We start from the raw sequence: 25098 nt of genomic DNA on the forward strand, positions 1-25098 counted from the left end.
GGTGAGGTGAGAAGGGTGCCTTGAGGTGTCAGTCCCTTCAGCTGCTGCAACTGAAATCTGCTTAGGTTGCTGTTAAGGTCTCAAAGCTCTCAAGCTTTTCCTGAGAGCCTTGGAGATGGAGCGAAATCTGCTAATTTGTGGTGACTTGTTGGATGTGCAGTGGGCATGGGAAAGAAGATAACTACTCAAGAGAATAGCTGGGGGAGAAGCATTGCAAGGCTAAGCAGGTTAAAACCCATCTGTTGAGCCAGTAAATGAACAGGCAGGACTGGCACATAACAGAGGGCAGAAACTGGAAGCTTCTTAACATTTTTTTTTTTTGAGTTCTTGCTGCTTTACCGTGGCTTCTTTCATGCTTTTAGTGCTGTTTATCTTTGGCATATGGAAGTGTTTGCAGTGTTTACCTTGGAAAACGTGTGCATCTTTGCATTTCATAGTTGGCTGCTTAAATGGGGAAATACCAAGCACTGAAAACATATAATACAAAACAAAGAAGCAGAAATGAGACTGGGGCTGCCTGGGAGTTCTGCAGCGTTTGATTCTTGATGCATTCCATGAATGCTGGAAATGAGATACTGTTTGGAAATGCAGTGCACAAAAAATAATCTAAGGAAGAGGTAGTGAAGCATTAAGTGCTTTACAGAGAGCTGTACTTGCAACTTTGGGTTTTAGTTACCTCTTTTCATATGCTTTCTCTCCACCCTGAGATTCTATCTCCATTTAGCAAAGTGCTCAACCCATCGAGGAGCTCATCTTTGTGTCCCCCCCCATAGCAGGAGCATCCATAGCAGGTTTGAGTGATGCTGTGCCTTTAAAATTGAATCGCCTGTGATAGAAGAAATCTGAGAGCACAGAAAGGAAACCAGTGCCTCTTGCGCAGAGCAAGCTCTTTGGAGATTTCTCCATTGCTCTGCATTCTCACCAGCCTGGTCACTGCTCCTTCCCTTTGGGGCCAAATGGCAGCCACTAGGATAGCATCGATAAAGCCATCCTAGAGCCATCTTAATGGTGACATTACATCTTCCTGCGGTGGACTCTGAGGTCACCAATCTGTGCCTCTTTCTCCCCAAAACTGCTCCGTGTGCGTGTAAGCCAGCTGGGATTCCATCTTCTGACTAAACAGCATTTCACTCCCTCGCTGCTGAAGCAACACTTGCTCAGGTTTCTGGGGAACGCATGGCAGTCGGACAGATTTCCCTATGCTGATGACTGTAACCGTGTGAGTGCTTACCGACCTCCTCGTTTCCTCCTTCCCTTCTCCTCCTTCCTTGTTTATCTTCCCATCCGTTTCTTTCTTGGCCTTTGCAGAGTATTTGTTGTGCATTTCGGTGATAAGATGGCAGCATGCGTCTCCCCACCGCGCCATGCATCGTAACAAGGTCAGCTGTTATCATGGTACTAACCAAGGTCTGTCCTTGAGCCCCTCTGCTGGACCTCTGCTTTTCTTCCGTGCTCCTGCAAGTTTCACTTAAAACTCTTCCTTAAGGCCTCTCTGCTGCTTGTTCTCCCTTCCCTCTTAAGTACCCCACTGTAAATCTTTGGTTGCACAGTGCCTTTGTGCTCTTTCCCTTACCCTTTTTGTTTAAATAGCAGGTCGCATGTAAACATGGGCCTTGCTTGAGGGATGTTTGCCCGTCAGTTTCAGCTGTGGTAAGGTGATGGTATTTCTGTTGTGGAAAAGGAGTAGCTTCACTTCAGGCTTAGACATGGAGGTGCTCAGATTTCCTTACTTACCCTGAACCTGAAAGGCTGCTGCTTTCTCTGTGCAGCAACTGCCACGCATCAGTGCCTTCAAACTCAGAATCATTCTGGGTTTCTGAAGGAAGGGTGGCTTTGTGGTCTGTGACACGGTGAGATAAGTCATCCTCTGTATCATGCACCCGGTTGCAAGCAGTCACCCTTTGTTCCACCTTGTTGATGCCACGTCTATTGGAAGGCCCCTCTAACATTGTGTGTGGTGTGCTTGGGCTGAGATGCCTGTCTGCAAGTTGGAGGCTTTTGTCTGAGAGCTGCATCTGGAGCAGCTGCTTTCTCTGGTTCAAAAACAAGAGGGCTCTTCTCCTTCAAGACTTTGCAGTGATTTCTCTAGTTGTTCATTCCTGAAGTCGACACACTGTGCATGTTCCTGCTGCAGTACTTCTCACCCCTTTATCTGCAGCATCTGAGGTTATTTTTTTTTGCCTGGGAGAGGATATTGCATTAGATGCATGGGTCAGATCAGTACAGAAAGCTTTGTTTGTCTGATGTGCTACCTCTGTGCCTCTATGGATTATCTTTTTAAGCCGTGCCAGCTCAAAGGCTAAAGTTCATATCTTATTATAGATTTAGCTTGACATACCTGAAAGTTGTCTTATTACAAAGGATCCAGGCTGTCAGGCATTTCAGATCACTCTGATTTTGAGAGATCAAATGTTGAGCATTATACTGTCACCCTGTTAAGGTGTCAGGCTTGGACATGATGTATCCCATGCCATTACTTCAAAGTATCCTGATCTAACAAAAAGGGAGGTGATCAGCCCATAGCACTTGTGCCCCAAACTATGAAGCCTTACTGCCTTCCCATTCCTTCCCATTGCTTGCTGCAGGTTACTTGCAATGGAAGGTAAAATTCAAAGATGGCTTTTTAACTTCCTGACAAATTGAGATCAAGGAGTTTCAAAGCATAATCCATATGTTGTGAGTCATGAAGTTGTCTTTTGTTAGCCTGCCTCTTCCCACAGTGAATGAGCCTTTTTTGGAAGGGTTGTTGCACCGCTGTAGGCAAAGGCAAGTTTGAACTCTTAACCTTCCAAGACAACGATGGGAAGAAGAGCCAGAAGACTTTGTGTGAAAGCAACAGGCCTCTTTCGTTATAGCATTGCTCTGAATCATCCTGGTTTCTCTACTCTGCTGATATTGATCATCTTTCTCCTTTTGAAAAATGTTCTTTCCTTTCTAAATCTCTACAGGAAATTACTGTTTCTTTTCATCTCTGGACAGAGAGGAGCTTCTCTTCATGTATTTTATTTCATGATAGCCAAAGTTCTCTCTTTCCTGCTGCGCTGCTCTTTAGCCTTGCTCTCCCTTCCAAGACCCTCAGACATAATTTTCATGCCCTGCTAAACCACACTTGGCATAGAAAGAAGTAGCTCAGTTGCACTTTCTGTTCTGCATACAGTATGACTACACCTCCCATGATGCCAGGATGCAAAATGCATATTTTATTTCTGGAAATGAAGTCTCACATGACTTCCCAGCTGCTGCAGCAAACAGGGAAGTCCCTTCTGAGATTTTTTTTCCCTGGGAAATGGAGATGTGTCCTCGCTTGCAGATGCTGTGATTGCATCTGACAGCAGAGGCTGTGGGGCTGCAGAACGCTGCTGACTTTGGGAAGGAATTGGGAATTTATCCATCTGGCTCGTTTTCCTAAAAGCTAAGGTGCAGAACAGTCAAACCACCTCTTCCATACATTCAGCTGCACTTCATAGTTTTCTTTCTCTTTCCCCCTAATGTTCACTTGTTTATATATTCCCTACCCTTCCCTCCCACTAGCCCTGTCACAGGGTTTTGTCTTGCTTGCATATTCCACAGAAGCTCTGTATCCATCATGTGGGTGCCTAAACAACTCACGTCTTGGTTCGTGGGGATCTTTGAGGCTTTGCAGGCTCACACCCCAAAGTAATGCGATGCTATAGCTGTATCTATTCATAGAGCTTTGGATCCTTACCCAGAGCTCAGTGTGTCACACTGGGTTGTTCGCTTCCGAAAAGTGGACTTCCTCAGGAGATGTTTCCTGTTTTGCTTGTTAAGTTCACGAGCTGGAATTAGCTGCTGTAATGAGTGCAGAGTGGGAACAGGGCTTTTTTTCTGAAAAGCAAACTGATTTTTATGAGTAGGTGACTACATGAGAGGCACCAGAAATACACCCTTTTTATATGCATTTAATAGAATACAGAATGTAGTACACTTAATTCAATAAAACTCAACGAGGCTGCTTTATGGGGTGTGTGCACGTATGCCTCTGCACAAGAAATGAGTAGCACGGCTTTGCAGAAAATAGGTAGCTGCCCTTGAATTCATGTAAACTGTTGAGTGCATTGTAAATTACATGTCACTGCCCCCTGGGCTTTGTGTACTGTAGTGTGCAGTGCCTGCCGTGTGCTGGAGCACCGCTTGCTGCACTGCTCTATGAATAAGCACTTTCATGCAGTGATGTTTCTAGCCCTCAGAGGCTCTTAATTTGACTGAGCTCTGCAGTGGTTTTTTTCCAGCCTTCTTCTCCCTCCCTCCCAGCCCGGATTGCTCACGTCTCTCTGCTCTGCCAGCACTGGGATGCTCTGACCATTTACGTGCAGCAGCTCCTGGCTGGCTCACCGGCTCCAGCTTGGTTTTGTGTCTGGAGCAGAGCAGGAGGAGCGAGAGGGAGAGGCTGGGTGATGGTTGGGGCTGGCTGAAGTCACCCCGTGCCACCAATCGCTGCCTCAGCAGCTCCGGGTGCCTTTTGACGCCAGCACAGATTCAGCTTAGAGGATGATTTGATATTTGCAGCATCTGAGCTGACAGTGTGCACCACAGAGTTCTTAGTTTTAGGCCCAGTCATTTCTGTGTGTTATCCTGAGGTGAGTGCTCTCAGTAGGGTGCAGATGACTAACCTCCACCTTTCTTTTTTTTTTTATCTCTGCACGTGTTACTCTCTCTTTAAATGGTCTCTGCTATGCTTATCTTCTCTTGCAGCATTGCTTCTCTGCCTGTCTGGCTGTCTTCTCTCACGCTTTCCTTTCTTCCCTGCTTCCTCCTCCTCTCGCCTCATCCCTCCTCCTTTACCCACCGTGCTGCCCAAGCCCCACTCACCACTCTCCTTTCTCCTGATTTCTGAAGCACCCACATCAGTGGTTTGTTGCCCCTCTCCCCTCCCGTAGAGCAAGGAGGACGAAGAGCAGCATGGCCTCTTACCCCCAGGCAGGCGTGGGTCGCTGCCTGCTCCCTGCAGGAGCTCAGACTTGAAGTCAGGGGGAGGAGGCAGGCTGTTCCCCAGCATCCTGCAATGATCTGGGGGGCAGCAGCAGGGAGGGCTGTCAAATTCCATGGATTTTGTGCCAGCCTTCAGTTGGGAATCTAAACTGGGACCGTCAGTTTGAGATGCTTTTCCTTTGTGTTTGGGGGCAGCATGCTGAGCTCTTCCACGTTGCTCCCATCCACCTGTCAAACTGTCTGTCCTCTTTTCACCACATCCTTTTCTTGACTCTCCTTTTCTCTCCCCCTTTTCCTTCAACGCCCTTGTTTACTGATAGGCCAAGCAGAAAACATGGAGACGTCTGATATGGCGACAGCAAAGGTAGGATGGAAATGCTGCCGGCCTCACTGTGCGTAAGTGGTTTCGCTTGGCAACTTCTTACTTTCTCTCACCTTTTTTGCTTTCTCCAGACCCTTTTCCCTGAAGCTGGGAGTGGTTTTAGTGCTGGGGCTGGCAGCAGGGTTTGCATTCTAGAAGGAAGTTGGTATTGTGGCCATGCAGTTCTTTGCATGTAAGGTTTCAGATAGAATCTTCCTGCCCTAAAATACCGATGCTCTAGGCTGATGTGGGGGGTCTGCCTTGCTGCCAGCGGCAGGGCTTCCTTTGTCCAGAGGAAAATCGGAGGAGAGAGCTGGGATGCTGGCTGCAGCCTGCATTGCTGTTGTATGAGAAAGGATCGCTAGAGGGTGCTTAAGGGGAAGGTTTTCCACTGAGTCTGTCTTGTGGAGCAGAAACGCCTTTTGGCAGCTTAATTTTCTTTTTTTCTTTTTTTTTTTTTTTGATGGGGAAAGGACCTCAGGGGAGTGCTGAGTGAGGCAGTAATTGGAGCTTGTAGATGCATCCGCCCTTTTTGTGCAAGGCTTATCTGCTGGCTTTGCCCAGGCTGTAGGTTCTGCTCTCTGGGCTGGCAGATGGGAAATGTGTGGGAATGGAGGGGGAGAGGGTGAGATAGGGTGGGGAGATGGATGCTACATGGCTTCAGCCGTGCTCCTCCAGGGAGGACTGGGAAGCATTAAGCCAGCTCACTATTAGATGGTTCTCAATCATAGCAGGGGATGCTGATGGTGTCTTTTGTAGCAAATGGTTGTTTTCTATCATGAAAAGCCTGCCCTGAGTGCAACTTCACTTGGCATCGCAGCAAGAGTAATGTGCAGGTTGTCTGTGGGCATCTCTTGGTGTGCTGTTGTGTCAGCAGGGTTGAGAAGGCAGAGCTTGGAAAGAGTGGGAAATGTCATTAGTGGTTATAAAGCACCTGCACTCAACTGGATGCTCAAACCTGGTAATATGGTGTTCTGTGCTCCAGGAAGCACCTGCTTCACGTGGAGGTAGTCCTCAGTTCAAAAACCCATGGTGCTGTCCAGATTGCAGGGCTTTGTCCTATATCTTAGTTAAAATTCAAGTGAAGTAACTATTTTCCTTTTTCCCCATTTATTTCTGCTGAATGCTGTGTATTTTCCAGTTCACATTACCATAATTCCCTCAAGACTGCATGATGCTTACGAGCAGCTGCCCTGTTTAGCCCCAGGACTGGGTTATAGGGTTTGAGTTTGTGGCACAAGTTAATAAATTCTACGAAATGCTTCAGGGTAAACATAACATTATAGAGGTAAAATCATTCTCACTATCGTGTTCACACAGACTTCAGCTGCCTGTCACTGCATACCCACAAAGAATTGGAGGAGAAGGCTTAACTGGTTTATTTCTGTCAGCCTGAGTGCTGGGAGCATCCCAGGGCTGTAGCACAGGATGTTGCTTATTTCCATGGTTGCTCTCCATTGTATTGCACTCCTGCTTCCTTTGCTGCTGGGACACCTTCCAGAGCATCTCAGGAACTGGTATTTCCTGCCATGCCAAGAGAAGGGTCCCATATTGAGTGCTTCAAAAATAGAGGCATAGCTTTGAGCAGTGCATAGCTTGTGGCTTTAATCTTGGGGTGATTGTTCACTCGTGTTGTAAGGCTTTCTGGAACTGCTTGCAATCAAATGCTGCTTGCCCTGTGCATGCTGTGGGACACTCTGCAGTAGGATTGTGACATGCCGTCCCATCACCTCACAACTTGGCTTCTATGCTGTCCCAATAAATGTAGAAGCACTGTTATGTGTTGTTTTTTTTTCTTGCCCCTTCCTGAGAACCAGAGGGTAACGCAATTAACCCATTAACAAAGAAAATTGGCTCGACGTGATGCTCAAATGCTTCCCAGGAAAGCATGAATCACCTTCCAGGTAATCAGTGAGTGGAAAGGTGGAATGTAAGTCAGAGGGACAGCTTCCATTCCCCTCACAGCAGAAGGTTTCTGTGTTCTGCACTGCAAGCGTGCACACAGCAAATCCTCAGTGCTGCTGGTGTGGTGCAGAGGTAATTAAGCACCTGATTTACGTGTTCTGTCTTGAAGGAAATCTGTTTGTCTTATGAGCTGTAACTTGAACAATGAATGAAGTGAGAAAAGATGCCTGTTAGCAGTACCTCAGGGCTCCTGTGTGGGGATATCTGTTGGCTTGTATTAGATGGCTCTTGCTGAGACTGGGTCTGTAAGGGGAGAAGGATGATGGAGGAACGCAGGATAACTGGCTGCTATTTTTTTACACAGAAGGTGGTGATGCACTGGAACAGGTTGCACAAGGAGGTTGTGGCTGCCCCCATTCCTGCAGGCATTCAGGGCCAGGCTGGATGTGGCTCTGGGCAGCTTGGTCTGCTGGTTGGTGACCCTGCATATAGCAGGGGGTTGGAACTCAATGACCATTGTGGGCCTTTTCAACTCAGGCCATTCTGTGCTTCTATGAGTGAGGCACAGCCAAACAGTAATGGCTGGCAGGAATTTCAGCAGTGGTCTCTATGCTTTCAGTTCAACCTGGGCCCTGACTGCAGAGGTGACACAGTGCTGGACACAAGCACATCTGGACACAAGCATTTAGTTGTTCTTTCATCCATGGTAGAGGTCAGAAAACAAAAAAAATTAGCTTGGTTTTGTGTATTACAGCCTCTTGTAAAGGGTTTGTTGTTGCAGCTCAGGAAAATACCCATTCTTTTTTCTAACCCCCTTCTTCCTGCTGCTCAGAATCCCTGAGTCTGTCTTCAGTTTGGGAAAGATGGGCATGTTTTGATGTTGCTGTATTTAGTGTGTGCGTGTGCTGTTTGACATCCTCATCCTGACTGGTGCTCCCCAAGGGGAGGCTGTATCCATGGTGTTCTTGCTCTGGATCAGAAGTCTCCCAAATGCTGCTGGTTGTAGGCCAGGATCCAAATTATCTTAATGAATCCCTATTGGAGTTGATGGGAATTCTGTTTGTGGGGAGGGACAGGGGATGAATTGGGCACCGTGTTTGTTGTGTTGGTAATTGTTGCACATAGTAGTAACTATGCATACAGTACTTTGCAATCAAAAAGATGGGATCCCTTTCCTAAACTTTCCTAAACAATCAAAATTCTACTGCAGTAAGGAAATTTCCCTTAGATGTTTTACAGTGAGAAGGGAGATGATGAGCATCTGATCCAACATCCTGTACAAAAGGCAGTCCTTGGTGCAAATACCCATCTGGCTCCACGTAAATAGGTAGACTGCAAACAAATACAAAGAAGAAGGGAGGTTGGACTGGGGAAAAATAATGCAAAATCGGAGTTGAATGGGGGGGGGGAAGGTGATGTGGTCATTGGTGAGAACAGAGCACAGAACTGAAGATGTGGAGTTATGATCTGGGTGCTCTGGTTAAGCATTGGTACTTTGGAGACCACTTCCTTCCTCAGCAGAAGTGAAGGGCACTTCTCACTGTTTCCAATCCACTGCTGTGAGATGTGAAAGAACCAGGATTTTGTGATCATTAACAGTGGCCAAATCGATGCCCACTCAGAAACACTTCTGTTTTCAACCATTGCGCTTGTTCTTCCGAAACATCACAACAAACAGAAGTGAAATCTCATATTTACGCTGCGTTATTTTCAGTTACCATTTTTTTTTTTTTTTTGGCCATTCATGTGGAAAGAGAAAAAATTTTGCCCAAAAGAAGGAGATTTTGGGAGGGCATTTTTGCATGCAAAATGTGATCATCAATGATGATCTGTGTTCACGTTGACACAACGCACAGCCTGCCCTTGTAGCTTCTCTATCACAACATGATGAGCATCTCCTTGCAGTGCAGTCTCAGATCAATGAGAAGACGTGCACAGCTTGTCCAGTTTCCAACCAGAGCTTTATGGCAGAGCCAGAACTGCTTTTGATCCTTTAAGGTCCTGGTTCTCACAACGCTTTTCAGCTTTTCCATTCTCTGCTTTGTGGGATGGATGCTCAGGATGGAGTAGGTAGATAATTTATCTGGAATTCAGCTTGCTTGTGACTTGTAAGTATTCTTAGCACTGCAGAGGTGGGCAGGGTGGCTGCACTTAGCCTACCTCTCTTGATACCTACACTTGCTCTTTTGTTACCCTATTTAAACGTTAATATTCCTTGTTCCTCTTGAGTATTGCTTGCAGATGAAGGAGGAGAAAAGAAAGGGTTTGCCCATGCGGTTCAAACTGCCACAGAGGGAGCAGCTCAAGGGAAGGCAGAACTGAGACTGTCCCCAGCAATGCAGGGTCACCTGCATGGGGTTTGCTTTGGATGGTGACCTGCAGTCCTCTCTCTCAGGCTGCTGCTGTGAGCATTGCAGAGAGCAGATTGCAGCTGTGATGGAGATGACAGCCTGCCAGTCTGCACATACAGATACTTCCCACTTCTAAGTGATCTGTTTCCTTTGATAATTTTCTGTCACATTACTCTCCTCTATATTTTTTTAAAGTAAATGACTGCTTATCTCTTAATACCTTTCTTGCCTGAGCTTTGATTTCTAAACATGTGACTGCAGCATTAGTCTGTCCCAGATTTGCCAAGCTTGCAGGTCTCCTGACCCATTTTACAGCATTGTGATTTGCTTCCCTCCTTGCAACCTGCAGGCCAGAGATGTGCAGCATTTCATGGCGAGAAGCAGCTCTGGAGCTGAGCTGAGACCAGGCCAGGCAGCTCATATAGGATGGACTGAATGAGGGCTGAGATTTGATGTTGTTTTTGACATTTGGAAATGCATGTGTAAGTTGTCAGTGGGTTTTGTCTGGAAATAAAAAGGCGTGCTGCAAAGCTCGTGTTCCAAACAAACTTAACTGCTGGAGAATGCAGTTTGAGATAAAACTTCTCTGCCTGGAGTGGCTCTCCTGGGGCACTCACTTCTCAGCCCTTCACAGATGGGCCCAGAGGGCAGCTGTGTGCAGGATGCAGTTCCCCATTCATTGCTTCCTTCTGCAGGCAGCTAGGTATTAAATGCTGAAACAGAAAGTGTAACCTGTCACAAACCTGGGGGAAGCCAGCTGGCTGGGGTTAGCACCGAATTGCTTTTTCCCTTTTACAATTCAACTTCTGAGAAAGGCATCTCAGCATCACTCGTGTGCTTTCTGAAACTTCTGCCCCCTGCTGAGAATCCAGTTTCCTTTCAGCTGTGGGTTTCGAGTGCCCAAAGCTATTTCTGGCTGAAATCAGGACTAGAAATTTGCTTGTGCTTCAGGGCCATCAATTCAGGAAAAAAAAAGTCTGCTGCTGCTCTTGAGCGGGATGATGTGGAGGTGATGAGGAACGTTTGGTGCTGTGTGAAGCTTGGTGTGCATCATGTATCAATGATTCCTGGCTACTCAGGCCCAATTTCACAGGAAGCTTTTTAACCCAGAAGTGATGCTGCTGCTACGCAGGGAGCGGAACGGAGCTCAGGCTGTTCCAGATGGGGATTTCATGTTGCAGGCCATAATAGCGGTGTCACCGCTGGACTGTGAGGTTTCTCACTGAAGGAGTAAGAAAAAAATCACAAATACATCCTTCGGGCTACGAAGGAGATGCAAAGGAGGGAGCAACGGGCGTCTCTCCCCTTTCTGCGTCACTCGCCGCCCTGCAGCGCCCGCTCGCCCCGGCCGGCACCGCCGCCCCCCAGCGCGGAGCAGAGCACAGAAGCGGAGCCCAGGCCGGTGCCGGGGGCGGGCCGTGCGGTGCCGCACATGCTCAGCAGGCGGCGGGGCGGTTCGGGAGCCGGCGGTGCGGCTGCGGGCGGCCCTGCGCCTCTCGGCCGCGCTCGGGGCGGGCGCCGGGGGCGGGAGGCGGCGGGGCCGCGCCGCTGGGGGGTTCGGTGGATGGAACGCGGCGGCCGGCTCCGCTCCAATATGTCCTGCGAGCTGCGGAGCTGGCGGTGGGCACGCAAGGACGCGGGCAGCGGCTTCTCGTGACTGTACTGATGAAAGGCTTCAAGCTCGCCTGGTAAGCGGAGCGACGGGGGCGGGGGGAGCGCTCCCGAACGCCGCTCCGCCGCAGCAGCCCTGCGGGGATCCGCCGAACCCGCGGTGCTTTTCCTCCTGCTCGGGCATCTCCGTCTCAGCGCCGCGGTGCTCCGAGCATCCGCTGCCTCCGCGCCGCCGCTTCTCCTCCTCTGAGCGCTTTCTTCGGGGCTGTGCATGAATTTGCATCCCTGGATGCGCGCACGTCGCATCCGCGCACCTGAGCGCCTGGAGCGCACGTATTGAGATAGAGAAAAGAAAGCTTTTTCCCGAAGAAAGGTGGAGAATATGGCTTGCGTCCTACGTGCGTGGAATGGCTTCTGCTAGGCTTGTCCTTTTTAAATAGCTGCTTTCGGGGATACGTGCACCTTGTCGACATCTTTCCGTAAGGACGGCTGGGAGTTGGCAGCGCCCTGCAGGTACCGCGGCGCTCCGGAACGCCGTGATGCTCCGGGGGGTTCGGGGAAGCAAACCGGGCTGCACCGGGGGGAGCAGAAGGGATGGGTGTGGAAACTGCTCAGCGAAGCTGGGTGTGTATCTGGAACGTTTGCACGTAAATATTTTTATTGCTCGCGTTTTTAAGGTCGGTGTTTTATATATGTAAGGGGTATATACAGTTTCAGTTATGCATACGGTGTGTCTAATAAAACTCGGCTAGCAGAGATCTGTATAAGATCTTGAGCATGTCAAAAGTACCCAGCTGCAGTAAATAGCCTTTGAATTACGAAGATGAAATCAATTTAATTACAACTTTATCAGATGGGAACGGTTCCATCGTGGAATGATGGAATGTGACTTTGTAATTTGGATTGAAATCACCGAGGGGATGACAGGAGCAATGAAGGCCTGTTTCTTAATCCTCTTCCTCTCTAATGGTAAGGGGAGTAATCATAGGGATAACGGCCTCTTGCTGAACTCTGCAGTTTCACATCAGTTTGAATTTAGTACTCTCAGATCCTTGCCCATAAAGTGTGAGAAAGCAGGAAAGTTATTTTTCGTTTGTTATTTTATTTATTGTGGCTATTTTTATTATTTTTGCTGTGGAAGAAAAGCAGTAGGGCACAGCAGTAGGAAGCATCCTGTGCTGGGCCCCAGGGGACGGGCTGGAGCTGGGGATGACTCAATAGGGCATCTCTTCTGATTTCTGTAATTTTGCCTTTTATTTAATTGCAGTTAGAGCCTTTAGAGTTTCCCTGCGTGCACACGACCACACGTAAGGCAGGGTATACAAAAAGCATAGCTGTATGTAGCTTTTTTGTCCCCTTTTGCTGCTTTACGTGGTGTGCAGTTGGGCTGATGAGTTGCATAATAGCTGAGCGTACTACTGGGTAAAGCTGAGCATGTGTTAGAAATGCCATGATGGTGTGGATCTGCAATAACATGGCACCCTGCTGCATTCTGCTCAGCCCATCCGTGAGCAGCACTGGCCGTTCCTGTTAGTTGTGTAACTGGAGCACTTTTGCACGCTCAGTTCTATCGCAGCGCTTATCGCGATTATTGTGGAAGCCAATCTGTTCATTTTTGTCAGGCTTCAGAGGTGAGCAGGCGGTGCTGGGCAGGAGCAGGAGCTGGATTGGGGGGCATTCCAGCACCACTGAAATGGTCGTGGTGTTTCAGCAGGTGATGCTCTTCTCTCTGAGCTGTGTGTGCCCAGCACTTCTGGCGAGCTGCTGGGTGCACAGTGCTGCCCTTGGGCTGTGAGGACAGCAGGGAGCTGTGCAAACAGCCTGTGCTGTTCCCTGGGAATGTTTAGAGAGTGCTGCCCAAACCCCAGCACCCCCTTCATCTTCCTCAGAATCCCAAGAGAAACAGGTGAGCTGTTCTGATGGCTCACCGTGTTTAAGAAAAGCCTGCAACGTTTTTGAATCTCTGCAGCAGTTGTTATGTTCCTTCTCAAGGACGTTTGTGTTTGCACACAGTTTTATTTATTTTATCGTTCACCGGTATCCAGGGTGTGTTAAGGATGCTGTTTAAGTCCTGGTTCACCTATATAGATGTGCGTGTCTCTGCTGGGCTGCTCACTGTGGTTCCAGGAGCACAGAGCTAAACAGAGACTGCAGAGTTCTCTGCTGCTCATCAGATGTGGCTTGGGTACCTCCACATGGGTCGGATGGCCTCAAACATTCATAACAAGCTTGCTTTGCAGGGTTAGTATTTGTCTCGAGTAAAAAAAAGCGCCTCAAACACAGTTTGGTCCTTGCTTTAGAAGCAATGATTCCAACTTGAGGCGGCGCTGCCGGGGTTAATGCAGATTTCCGCATGGAACAGTTCTGAAAGGACACATGATTTCTTTTTGTACCAGGAAGGGCAGCAGCACGGGGACAGAGTGCTGTCAGCAGGAGCTGCCCTCTCTGACCACGAGGATGTGCACCCGCCTGCCTTCAGCCCAGCCCTTGGTTTTGGTGCTCCTGCTCTGCTCAGGATGCTGCAGGGCGTTTTCTCGGGGCTGCTTTGGGCCACCTCTGAGTGGCAGGAGGAGCGTGGATTTGGCACAGGACCACGTGCTGAGCCCTGAGACGATGTCATGCATTTTTTTTTTTTTTTTTTTTTTGCAGCCCTAATTTTGCCCAAAATGATCTCATCACCATCTGGTGTCGTGTCAAAGCTGCGTGCTGTCGAGTCACTGGGCTGTCACAGCACACTGCAGCACAGCACAGTCCTGCTGTGTAACCATCACAGCTTCGTGACATCGCGGTGTGACAGCACACTGTCGTGGTGCAAGGCCACAGAGTACCAGCACCATGCCTTACTGTTGCAGTCCAGCATCCCCTTATCCAAAATGATCCTGCATTACCACCCCACAAGGTGCATTTGTCTCATTGAGGCCCTGTGTCCTGGTTTGATAAGTTGACTTTGTGTCACAGTGTGCTGCTCTGATGCTGTGAGAGGACTTGTGCTTTCTCTCCTCTCCCTTCCTAAGCATTGCTGCTTGCTGCTGCTGTGCTCCCCTCCTCAGGCTTCTGGGGCCAAAGCAGATGACTGAAGAAGTCTTGCAGGGACCAAAGCAAGCTGGTAGCTGAGCTCCACGTCCCATAAATAGGATGCTGAGCAAAGCTCTGCCTCCTTTTCTTGTTCCTCTTGCATGGCTCATTTGTTGTTTGGGGTATTTCTCAGCCTCAGGACCCGCTGTATGGAACCTACAGAGAAAATAAAGGCCAAAGGCTCTGCCTAAAAATAAGCCTGCAATTCATTTTTCTCCAAGTGCCTGTGGGTGAGAAAAAAACTGTGAATGTTCCAACACCCTACTTATGTGAAGGAAGGATCTATTATATAGTTGTGGGGGTGGGATGGGAACTAGGTAGGGTTACAGAACAGCAGAGCTAAAATTAGCCCTTGTTTGATGTCAGGGAGCAGGGAAGATTAACGTGGGGTGGTTTCAGTTAGGCAGCGACTGCAGGATTCCTTTGTATGCAGAGCTGGTCAGAGGCACCTGCCCTTGCAGAGGGTCCTAACAGGGTCTCAGGGCTGCAGGTATTTAGGAGTGAGGGGTTCCACCAGCATCACACTATTCCTGTGTAGCTTTATCCTTACGGTCCAGCCTCGCAACTTCTCCCAAGCCTGAAATAATAGGGAAAGCAGAAATCACAGAATCCTGTGATTGTGTGAATGTGAGATAGAGGATGTGGACTTGCTGTAATGCAGTGAAGTGACACACGTGGGTGTGTGGTGTCCAGGATTCACGCTTCCTTAATTACGCAGTGAAACAGTGATGCGGCGTAAATCATTTTTAGCTTCACCTCCACACTGCAGAGAGTGAAAGAGCTGCTCTGGGCGGTGGAAATGAACTCAGTTGTGTTGCATTGCAAATGAAAGACGGATTTTAAAATTGGTCCTCGCTCGGATTTGTTGGAGGAGGGTAGCAAAAGAGTTCAGCTGAAATTACATAATTGTGCTGTTGTGCGTATTGTGTTTGACCTTCCTGTTAGGAGTTAAACTGTTATTTGTGTCAGTGTGCCCAGTGTTAACCGGGTCTTTTTGCCTCTACGTCTTTTTTTTCTTTTCCCCTGTGCTTTTTGTTCAAAAGGAATAGATGCTGACAGTCCTCCCCTCAAAGATGACCCACATAAGTGTAAGTTCTGAATGGTGCTCTACCATTTGGAAATGAGATGCTTCCCCTCTTCACACCTTCTGCACGTGGATGTGGGGACTCAGAATGTTCCCGTTCGCTGTGATGTGGTGGGAAGAGGGGACCACGTTGGTAGGTCAGTCTGCATGACGTTCTGCATACAAATGACAGGTATGGGCCCTCTGCTTTCTCTCTTAGCAGGAATAAACGTTACGGTGTTGTGTCGAACGGCTCAAAGAACTTCCAGTGATGCTGCTAGATTAGTTTTGTAAGTGGTTTCACGGAACGATCAAGTGATTACAGCAGGTTTTGTGCTAATTTCTCTGGGCTTTTAGGGAGTGGGGAGCGATAGCAAGCAGCTGGGAGCCCAGACCAAGTGTGCTGATGGGAAGGGAAAACCTCGCATGCGATTCGCATGGCCAGGCTGTGCTCAGCAGCAGTAACAGCCAGAAATAGAACCGAGATCGGCTCATTTCCAGTTTTTGTCCTGGGCTGCACACTGTATTAATACCTTCAGTGCTGATATGGTATGAAGTACAATCGAAAGGACTTTTTTTTGGATTAAAACAAACAAAAAAATACAGTGGAGGTGGACCGTGTGAAGAAAAAACTGAGTCATTGTGAGCCCCTTGGTCTGAGATTTGGTTTGCTCTGGTTCTGTGTGATGGCAGACTTGCAGAACTCCCTTTTGGTGTTATTTTGTTTGTAACGGGGTTTGCTTTCAGCATCAGATTTTGACTCCAAAGGAGATGAACAGCCAACGTTTTGTTCTGTGATACACATGTGCTGATGGAGAGCTCAATGAGCACAGCATGACACACACTGTGGCAGTGCAGAGCTGTGCTGCCAACCCCCAGCATCCGTCCCCCAAATTTCTCCTTGGACTGCAGATTATCTTGACTGATTGAATCCCAATCATTCGTGTCCTTCTAAAATTGCCTTCTCTGCTTATCGGATGGTAAAAATCACCTTGCTGGCTGCGTAGTCCTTCAACAGCCTCATAAATGTCAAGTGAAGGGCAAACTGCTTGGAGCCGTCCTGCAGCCACTGCTTGCTCAGAGCTGAGAGCAGTGAGGCTGCAACGTGGCTCCTCCTGAGGTTCCTCTCCTCGGGTACACGGTAGGAAAAAGCACGAAAAGAGGTAAATGCAGCAAAGAAGTGGTTGTGGATAAGATTTATCAGGACCTGGTTATCTCTGGTCAAGGAATAAATGTGGAGTGGAGGCTCTTGGTGTGCTGTTTAACTGCTGGGCACCTTTCAACGAGAAGCAAGGCCCAGGTTACAGGAGCTGGGAATTAGAAAAGATCATTTATGCCAGTTTAGTGCCAAGGTCTGTCCACGTGGATCACAATCTTGCCTCTGTGCTGCTTTCTCTGTCTGCAGACAGAGCTCCCTCGTGCTCCCTCCTGCTGAAGCCATTTGGTATTTGCATGTGCAGGAAGGGGATGGAGAACATTATTCAGCAGCGTGTGTGTGATTCACCCCACGTGTATCAATGGTTCTATTGAAGTAAACAGAAGCACTCGCATATTTTAGATTTTTGCTCAGTCAGGGCTGTTCTGTTTGATAAGTGGGCAAGGTCAAAGCTTGGAAGAGCCAACCGTTGCCATCAGAGGTCTTGTGGCACATTACACGAGTCAGCATCCTGGTCAAGATCTCCTTTGCTTAATCACATTTACCAACTGGAAGTTCCCTTGGGAGCAGAACTCCTCAGTCCCAGCTCTGAGCTCACCAGTGCATTCCTGTGCTGTGTTTAGCAGCTCTGTGCTTGTTCTTGACTCTTCCTTTGCATGTCGCTCATTTCAGTCCTGGTTGTAAAGTGTAACTCGATATCAGACTGCTGCTATGTTTATAATTGATGCTTACTATGCGCAGTAACCGTTAATTTTCAGTATTTGGAGCCTGGAAAAGTAAATTATATAAATTGAGATATAATAGCAGTAATACTATCCAAGCATAAAATAAGCAAGTTCAGAAAAGGGTACTTCAGACCAAAACAAATGCTATGCATGAGATTGTTGCTTTTCTTTTCCTTCTGCAACTCTTTCAGAGCCAAATGCTCAATGCACTGTGGTGGAACGTTCTCTAAGCTTCTCACAGAATCACAGAATTGCCAGGGTTGGAAGGGACCTCAAGGATCATGAATCTCCAACCCCCTGCCACACGCAGGGCCACCAACCATCCCACCTAATGCTAGACCAGGCTGCCCAGGGCCCCATCCAATCTGGCCTTGAACACCTCCAGGGACGGGGCATCCACAGCCTCTCTGGGCAGCTGTTCCAGTACCTCACCACTCTCTCTGTAAAGTATTTCCCCCTGACATCCAACCTAAATCTCCCTTCCCTCAGCTTAAAACCATTTCCCCTTGTCCTGCTGTCACTCACCCTTTCAAAGAGTTGATTCCCCTCCTGTTTGTAGGTTCCCTTTAGGTACTGAAAGGCTGCAATGATTCACCCCACAGCCTTCTTTTCTCCAGACTGAACAAGCCCAGCTCCCTCAGCCTGTCCTCATAGGGGAGGTGCTCCAGTCCCCTGATCATCTTCGTGGCCCTCCTCTGGACCCTCTCCAACAGCTCCCTGTCTTTCTTGTACTGGGGGCTCCAGACCTGGACGCAGTACTGCAGATGGGGCCTCACAAGAGCAGAGTAGAGGGGAACAATCACCTCTCTGTCCCTGCTGGCCACCCCTCTTCTGATGGAGCCCAGGATCCCATTTGCCTTCTGAGCCACAAGGGCACACTGCTGGCTCATGTTAAGTTTTTCGTCTATCAAGACCCCCAGGTCCTTCTCTGCAGGGCTGCTCTCAAGGCCCGCTCCTTCCAGTCTGTAGGGATGCCTGGGATTCCTCCGGCCCAAGTGCAAAACTCTGCACTTTGCCGTGTTGAACCTCATCAGGTTCACCCAGGCCCACCTTTCCAGCCTCTCGAGGTCCCTCTGAATGGCATCCCGTCCTTCAACCGTGTCAACCACACCACTCAGCTTGGTGTCATCAGCAAATTGCTGAGGGTGCACTCGATTCCGTCATCGATGTCATTGATAAAGATGTTACAGAGCACCGGTCCCAAGACAGACCCCTGGGGGACGCCGCTCGTTACCGGCCTCCACCTGGACATGGAGCCATTGATGACCACCCTCTGTCTGCGGCCTTTCAACCAGTTTCTTATCCATCGCGTGGTCCACCCATCCTTTACTGGAGTCTTCCATTTGGCCAGCTTTAGGTCCGTGCTGGTGGTTACGTTTCACTTTGTGCACTGGTTTATTCTCCATAACCATTTTTCTTGGACAGAACGCTCTCTGTGGTTAGCCAAGGGGTCTGGTAATGGATGTTGTGCTTTCTGTTTGCAAACATGGGATGTAAAGCGTTGCCATCCCCATTGGGTGGAGTCACAGCCACTCTGTGCATGTGGCAAGGGAGCAGAGATGGGAGGATGTTTTTTGGTGGCAGGGTTTTGGTATTTTGGGTAATTTTGAACCACTTGGAATCTCAGGTTTGGATGAATGTGGTTTCGCCACACCTAATTTTGGAGCTAGGAGGAGAAAAATGGAGAACACAAGTTGAGTGAAAATGATGTAGGGGAAAAGGTGTGTAGTCCAGAGTAGCAAAAATGTGGTTATGTTAAAAAATAAATAAAATTTATATATTCACATGATATAAGGCACCAAATTAGCTGCAGGGGGAGGAAAGAAAACAACTTGTTTATCTTTGGTGTAGAGAACAGCTTTCTCTTTAACTAGATGTATTCGTTAAATGAAATACTAAGCAAACAAGCCTGGGTTTAAATGATGGCAAGAAGAGAATCCTTGGATTCCAGGGGAGTCGTTTGGAAGCTCTACACAAGTGAGGGATGGTGCACGAAGTGCTGTGAATTAAAAGGTTTGCTCTGGGGACAGGCATTTTAGAAAGATAGAGCTGTAATTTCGGTGTCTCTCTGACCCGTTAGGAATAGAAATAAAGCAGCTATGCAGTTCTGAAAGAAGCATCCTTTGTTTATGAGGAAATTGGGTTGTGGGTTTGCAGCCCTCAGTACTGCAGTTTATTTTTTTCAGATCTGTCAGTAATTAAGAAGCAGTGTGGCGATGTGGTGGCCTTCAATCTGATGCACGTTTTAGGAATGAGGTTTGGGAGGTGAGCTGCTGCTTAGCTGTAGGCCTTGAGGATGGTCTGTGTGTGTCTCAGCTGCAGCTCAGGGACTCAGGCCAGCATTCAGTGGCTGTTTCAAGGCAATGAAACTGCGTCATCCGTTCAGATACACGCAATATTGTTTTTTCAAGGTTTTTTCCCCTTTGACTCTTGTGAGATTCTTTCTGATGATGGGTCATAGCAGAAGTGGTTTTGGAGATAGATCTGAAATTGTGTTGTTTTTTTTTTTCTTTTTAGTGAGAAGGTTTTGCAAATAGCTCTTCACCATCACCATGCAAGGAGAGCTTCATGTACAAGAGCCACTGTGAGTCCTGAGGACTTTCAGCCACTACAGGCCATGCAGGCAAAGGGTAGAGAAAATGAAATGATGATAACCTTGGTTTGCAGATGAGACAAACCAGCCTACCACATCACTGCTGTTTCTCATAGCTGACATGGCCAGAGTTGCAAGCTGAGCCCACGTTGCCCAAAAGCAACCTGTGTCTTCTTCACAATTAAAAATACCGTATGATTGTAGGGATATTTGTTCTTTCAAGGTTCACAATCTTAAATACATCAGGTGAAAGCTTTGCAGGTGACTCACTAACACAGAGTAGCTCTCTAAATCGTGATGCTCAAAGATCTGTAACACTGATCCAGCTAGTTTAAGGAGACTCACATTGCTAGTCAACAGCAGTAACCAAAAAGTTATTGGGTTGGGTTGCTGCCTGTTAGGAGAGTTATGAGAAGCAGAAGGGAGGGAGAGAAAAGGACTTACAGAATTGAGTCATTGATCTGTGCCCCTGACAGTGCCACGCCGTTCCCTGCTTTGCCCTTATTAATGGTTACCTAATGCTAATTATGAGCACAGCTGTACCACTTCTCTCATTCTCCTGACTGCAGTGATTTGCCTTCAGCCTTGTTTTTTCCCCTCAATTTAGTTTCATCTCATTGCTTATTGTTGTAAAATCTTTTAATATGGCTGCTCTTTCTCCATGGCATTTACATTCCTTAAATATTTGTTGACTACTTTGCTTTGTTTAACCTTCAAGTGTCTTTTCATAAATGAGCCTCATGAATAATGTGATGTTTTTGTTGCTTTCCTTTGAGCTTATTCCTGTACAGGAATGTGGAGCTGTGCTGAGTCTTTGCTTTCTCAGTTCCTTGGCTTGATGCACGTGCTTTACTGTTGCCTCTATAATGCCTATATGGACTAGGAGCAAAATAAAGGACTGGGGGAGGATAGCTATCTTCATGCTTTGCCCAGAAGAGAAGCAATCACAGCCTGTTTATTTTTCTTACGAGACAGGCTTTCATATGCATTTATATATAGATTTTTATATGTATGTTTTTATATGCTTTCAATATGAGTCACGTTGTGTGTTTTATAACCTTTCTGGCCATTCCTAGAGCTTATATTTGGAAACACCCCTGTGTTGAAGGCGAGCGTTTCTCCTGCAGCTGCTTGCTGATGTCTCAGGGAAGCAGAAAGCTTGGGCTGTGCCTGGTGGGGTAAGGGCTGCCCAACACCCAGGGTCTGCAAGGTGAACCCCAGCTGTCTGTGGGAGTGATGGTGTGTTCAGGCAGGAGTGGCTCGTGGGAGTGAGGGGAGGTGAATGTGGAGGTATGTAGGATGCTTAGGTCAGTGCTGACTGCTCCTTTGTCGTCACAGGGGTCCCCCCTGCATTTCAGAGCACTGGGATATTTGCTAAAGCACAGCTCCCGCGTGGCGTGGGATGCCAGGGATGTGCAGGGAGGAAACTGTGACATCTGCAGCTGCGGCCAGCGAAGGGAGCAAGGAGCAGGCAGGGTTAAGGAAGCCCTGCTGATGTGGGATATGAGCATTCTTAAAGAGACAGTGGGTGCGTTTCTTTTCAGTGGGCAGCAGCCAGTTGAGATGCCAGAGCTTGGTGGCACGTTGCAAAGAAGGCTTTGTTTCAGCTATGCCGGGCTGCTATCAGAGCAGGGAATCTTTATGTCAACTACTTTTTGAGAGCACAGAATGCATCGGAGCAGGGAGAAGCTCGCGTGCTTTAATGATCTCTCCCTCAGCAGAACTGCTGCTGTCTGCAGTTTAAATGGTTTCAGAGTCGGAGAGCAGAGGAGGAGGGAAGACACAGTGCTGTGCCTCGGGAAAGGCGATGTGCTGACGGGCGATGCAAGCAGTTAGCTCTTCATTGCTCACCTCCCCAGCAGGCAGCAGGATTCTCCCTGTGGATGCAGGTTTCTGTGTGTTTGAGTGTGTGCAGAGGTCTGGCAGTTCCTTGGGAAGATGTCCTGATGCAGTGCAGGGCTGGGATGGGGCACAAGGGGTTGCCAGGAAAGTGGAAGCTGGGATGGAAGGGTGTGGGGTATGGGGGGAAAAGCTGGGCAAGGCTCTTAGGGAGCAGCACGTCCATGCTGTGCAGGAGTAAGGGATGCACTGAGTAGGTGCTCAGTGGGTTTCTGGGTGAGGCCAGCAGGATTACAGGAATCTGAGCCCATCCTGGAAGGAAAGGGTCATGCAAGGTTAAGAAAGTCAATTAGTGAGAGTGGGGATGGATCCATTGTGTCTGAATGGGCGGCTGGAGAGAGGATCGCTGGTGGTTCAGGGGGGTCTGAAAGCAGTGATTGGTGAAGGCTTTCAAAGGCTGATTTTGGTTGGAATAAAGAGATTTGAGCAGCCCCAAAAAACGGAGCAGCTGCTGTAACTGCAGCTGTATGACACGAGGGAGAAGCGAGCGTTGCACCAGGCAGTGCTAAAGAAAGAGATGACACCCTTGTAGTGCCATTTTCCCTTTAAATAAATGTACTCATGGGTCTGGGCTGTTCCTGTGCAGTGTAGTGTGGGGCAGGGAGCAGGGAGGACTGCAGCAGTGGGGCATGGCTGTACCAGGAGGCTGGTTGTAGCCCAGCCGCTGGCACGGAGCAGCTGATGTGCATTCTGCTCTCTCCAATGGCAGCTATTGAAGCTTTACCCAGATGGCAGGGAGTTCTCCCTTTGTGTTCAGCTTGCCTAAGGGCAGTGTACATAAGGGTTGCTTCCCTGCTATTTGGAGCAAGAGTGGATGTGGCTTTCTCACGTTGAGTGATGTCCAAAGGATGGGATTGGTGTGCTTTGGGTTTGAGGTGATGTTTTGCTGCTGTTTTTCTGATGTCGGTCTAAATATAACTGAAAATACAGTGATGTGTGATGTTTACCTCCATCCTGAAGGGGTAAGAAAAGAAATACACAGATCACAGAGGCAGTTTTGTAATGATCCTGCAGGAGCCTGCCATTAATGGCTGATCTCCTATTTCTACTGCTATTTATCTGTGTGTATGAAGTTATTACTGTGCTTAACCCGTTGTTTTGCTTTTCCCTTCATCCTCTCTTAAACTTGGCACGCTTCCTGCACCCAGGATGCCCTCAGACCTTGCAATTGAACCTATCTCCTTGAGCACAGTGAGGTTTGGACCGAGCACAGCCTGCTGTCCCCACACCTTTCACTGCAGGGTTGAAGGCTGGCACTGCCAGCTCCTCAAGGTGAGGGGCTCTGTCTGTCTGCAAGCTGCCCAGCCCTCGGCACAGAGCTAGGAAACAGAGAAATGCAGGTGTTACATTTAGTGCTTGAGCTCCGAGACTTCTGCTGGTGTTATTGATGTGCTGGTTAATTTTCATTTCCAAGCACACTGACTGCTGTATGCATTATCTGTCAGTGCAGCATGGGTGCTTTTGGAGGAAAACGTGCAACAGCTTATCATCAGTGCATGGGTCAGGGCATGTGATGGCTTCAGAGGCAAAAATGAGATGGACTTAACCTCAAACAAAATTTGGCAAGGAACATAAGCATAGAGCAATGGAGGTGAGGCTTACAGGAATGAACTTTTTAAGAAATGAGTTGCTTTTATGCTTGCCTTCAGTTTGAAAAAGTTCAGTATTTCAAGTGTTTTGAATGGTTATCCCTTCATTGAAATGCTTCAGTCTATTTTGCAGGTGATCAGCATGTACGGGAGTGTGTCAATAAAAGTTTTCATCAAAGTGTTTGTGAACTTACAGTTCTGCCTTTGATAACACACAAACCATCAGAAGTTCAGAATTTGGCATGGGAGGAGATGGTGCAGTGTAATAGCTGCATCATGTAGAATATAAATATCTTCTGAGACATCAGGATTTGGTGCACTCTTGCAAATAACACAGTTTGCAAATAACAATTTTTGGAAGGTATCATTAGAAATTGAGGGCGGCTCAAGCAGCCTTTTCCACTGCATCATCCCAAACCAGTGGGTTCCAGGCTGGAGCTGTTGCCTCTGTGTGTTGAGTTGGGTATTTACTTTCTTATGGCTATTTGTCCTTCAGGATGCCATGCCAGGGAGGGATGTGATTCACAGATGGCCCAGGTTGGAAGGGACCTCAAGGATCTTGAATCTCCAGCCCTTCTGCCACAGGCAGGGCCACCAACTTCCCCATTTAATACTAGACCAGGCTGCCCAGAATCCCATCCAGTTTGACCTTGAGCACCTCCAGGGATGGGGCTCTCACAACCTCTCTTTTGGTTTCAGTGCATAGAGCAGCGTTGGGCCTATAGAGAGACGTGGGCTGGTTTTCCTTTTGCTGTCCTTCCTCTTCATTTTCAGATACCACACTGATATAAAGAGAGCTACAAGTGCATATCCTCAAGGATAATGTTGTTTATGAAAACATCACTGCAGAGTTCTTGGGCAGTTCCACATGTGATAGCAGTGGTTGATAAAACTGCATAGAAAGATCCTGGGCACACTAAAGTTGCTTGTCCTCTTTGAAGGAGACTCCAGCCCTCCCTCAGATGCCTTATCCTTTGGTGCTGCCCCTGACTCCCCACACACTGTCATGACATCTGTCGTGACATCATGTCACCTTGCTCTGAGCTCTGTGTGTGCAGTTTGGAGCATGGTGCAATCCCGACAGGTAGGACTCTGTTTCCTGGGTGAGGTAGGATCTGCTGCTGTGAATGCCTTGAATTGTGTGTGCTTCCTTTTGTGCAATTAAGGAGAGCTAATTAGCTCCTTTTAGTGCAGTCTCCTTGCAGAGGTAGCTGACCTCTTGTTAATCCTGGATTAAGTTCTTAGCAAGAACTGGCTCTTTGTGTGTCCCAGTTAAGATGTTGACACTTTGTTCTCGTTCTCCTTGTTCTCCTCCTCCCCCCTCAGCCTTCCCATGCCTCTGAGCACATGAATGCCTCTTTCCTCCCCTATGCTGGAGGAGCCCATGTGCTCTTAGGAGCCATCGCATCCATGAAAATGCTGTCAGAACTGAGTACTCCAACAAGGTTTTGGCTTGTTCTGCTACCCAGATGGGAGCCCTTTTTTTTTTTTTTGGCAAAAGGAGAAGGAAGAGCTCTGCAAATTCTCTTTATTGCTTAACAGAGTGAGAATATTGGGGTTTGAAGTGCAGCATCCCCTTCGTATGCTGGATGTTCTGTGGGCAGGAGGCAGCCAACACGACTGCAGTCCTGGAGTAGAAGGTGTGATGGAGAAACACAGCTTCTGTGCTGCAACAGTGACGTGAGCAAAACTTTAATTACCATCCAAATAAGTCAGCTACCCATTAACACTGATCTTACTTGCAGATCCTGAGGTTGTAGTGCTCCTCTGAGGATCCCCTGAGGACAAGCATTCTGAGATTTCTGCTGTGCCTTGCTGAA

General features: G+C 48.1%; 1 protein-coding gene across 8 annotated transcripts in view; it reads left to right on the forward strand.

Moving 5' to 3' along the window:
- Positions 1-25098, forward strand: part of GRAMD1B (GRAM domain containing 1B) — a 126439-nt gene that overhangs the window by 62130 nt on the left and 39211 nt on the right. Inside the window, exon 1 of one of the 8 annotated variants that reach the window (XM_090123759.1) lies at positions 5296-5314. The exons of 5 other annotated variants lie outside the window; for them this stretch is intronic. Coding sequence is in view for 1 of the 3 variants with exons in the window: in XM_031599799.2 (XP_031455659.1) it covers positions 11233-11255 (23 nt within the window). In the remaining 2 variants the exon portion in view is untranslated. Of the gene's footprint in view, positions 1-5295; positions 5315-11083; positions 11256-11309; positions 11692-25098 lie in introns of those variants that run through there. 2 more of the 8 variants (XM_031599799.2, XM_090123756.1) reach the window with 2 other exon arrangements.

Source organism: Phasianus colchicus, chromosome 23 (assembly GCF_987193195.1).
Source record: "Phasianus colchicus chromosome 23, bPhaCol1.hap1.1, whole genome shotgun sequence".
Taxonomy (NCBI): Eukaryota; Metazoa; Chordata; class Aves; order Galliformes; family Phasianidae; genus Phasianus; species Phasianus colchicus.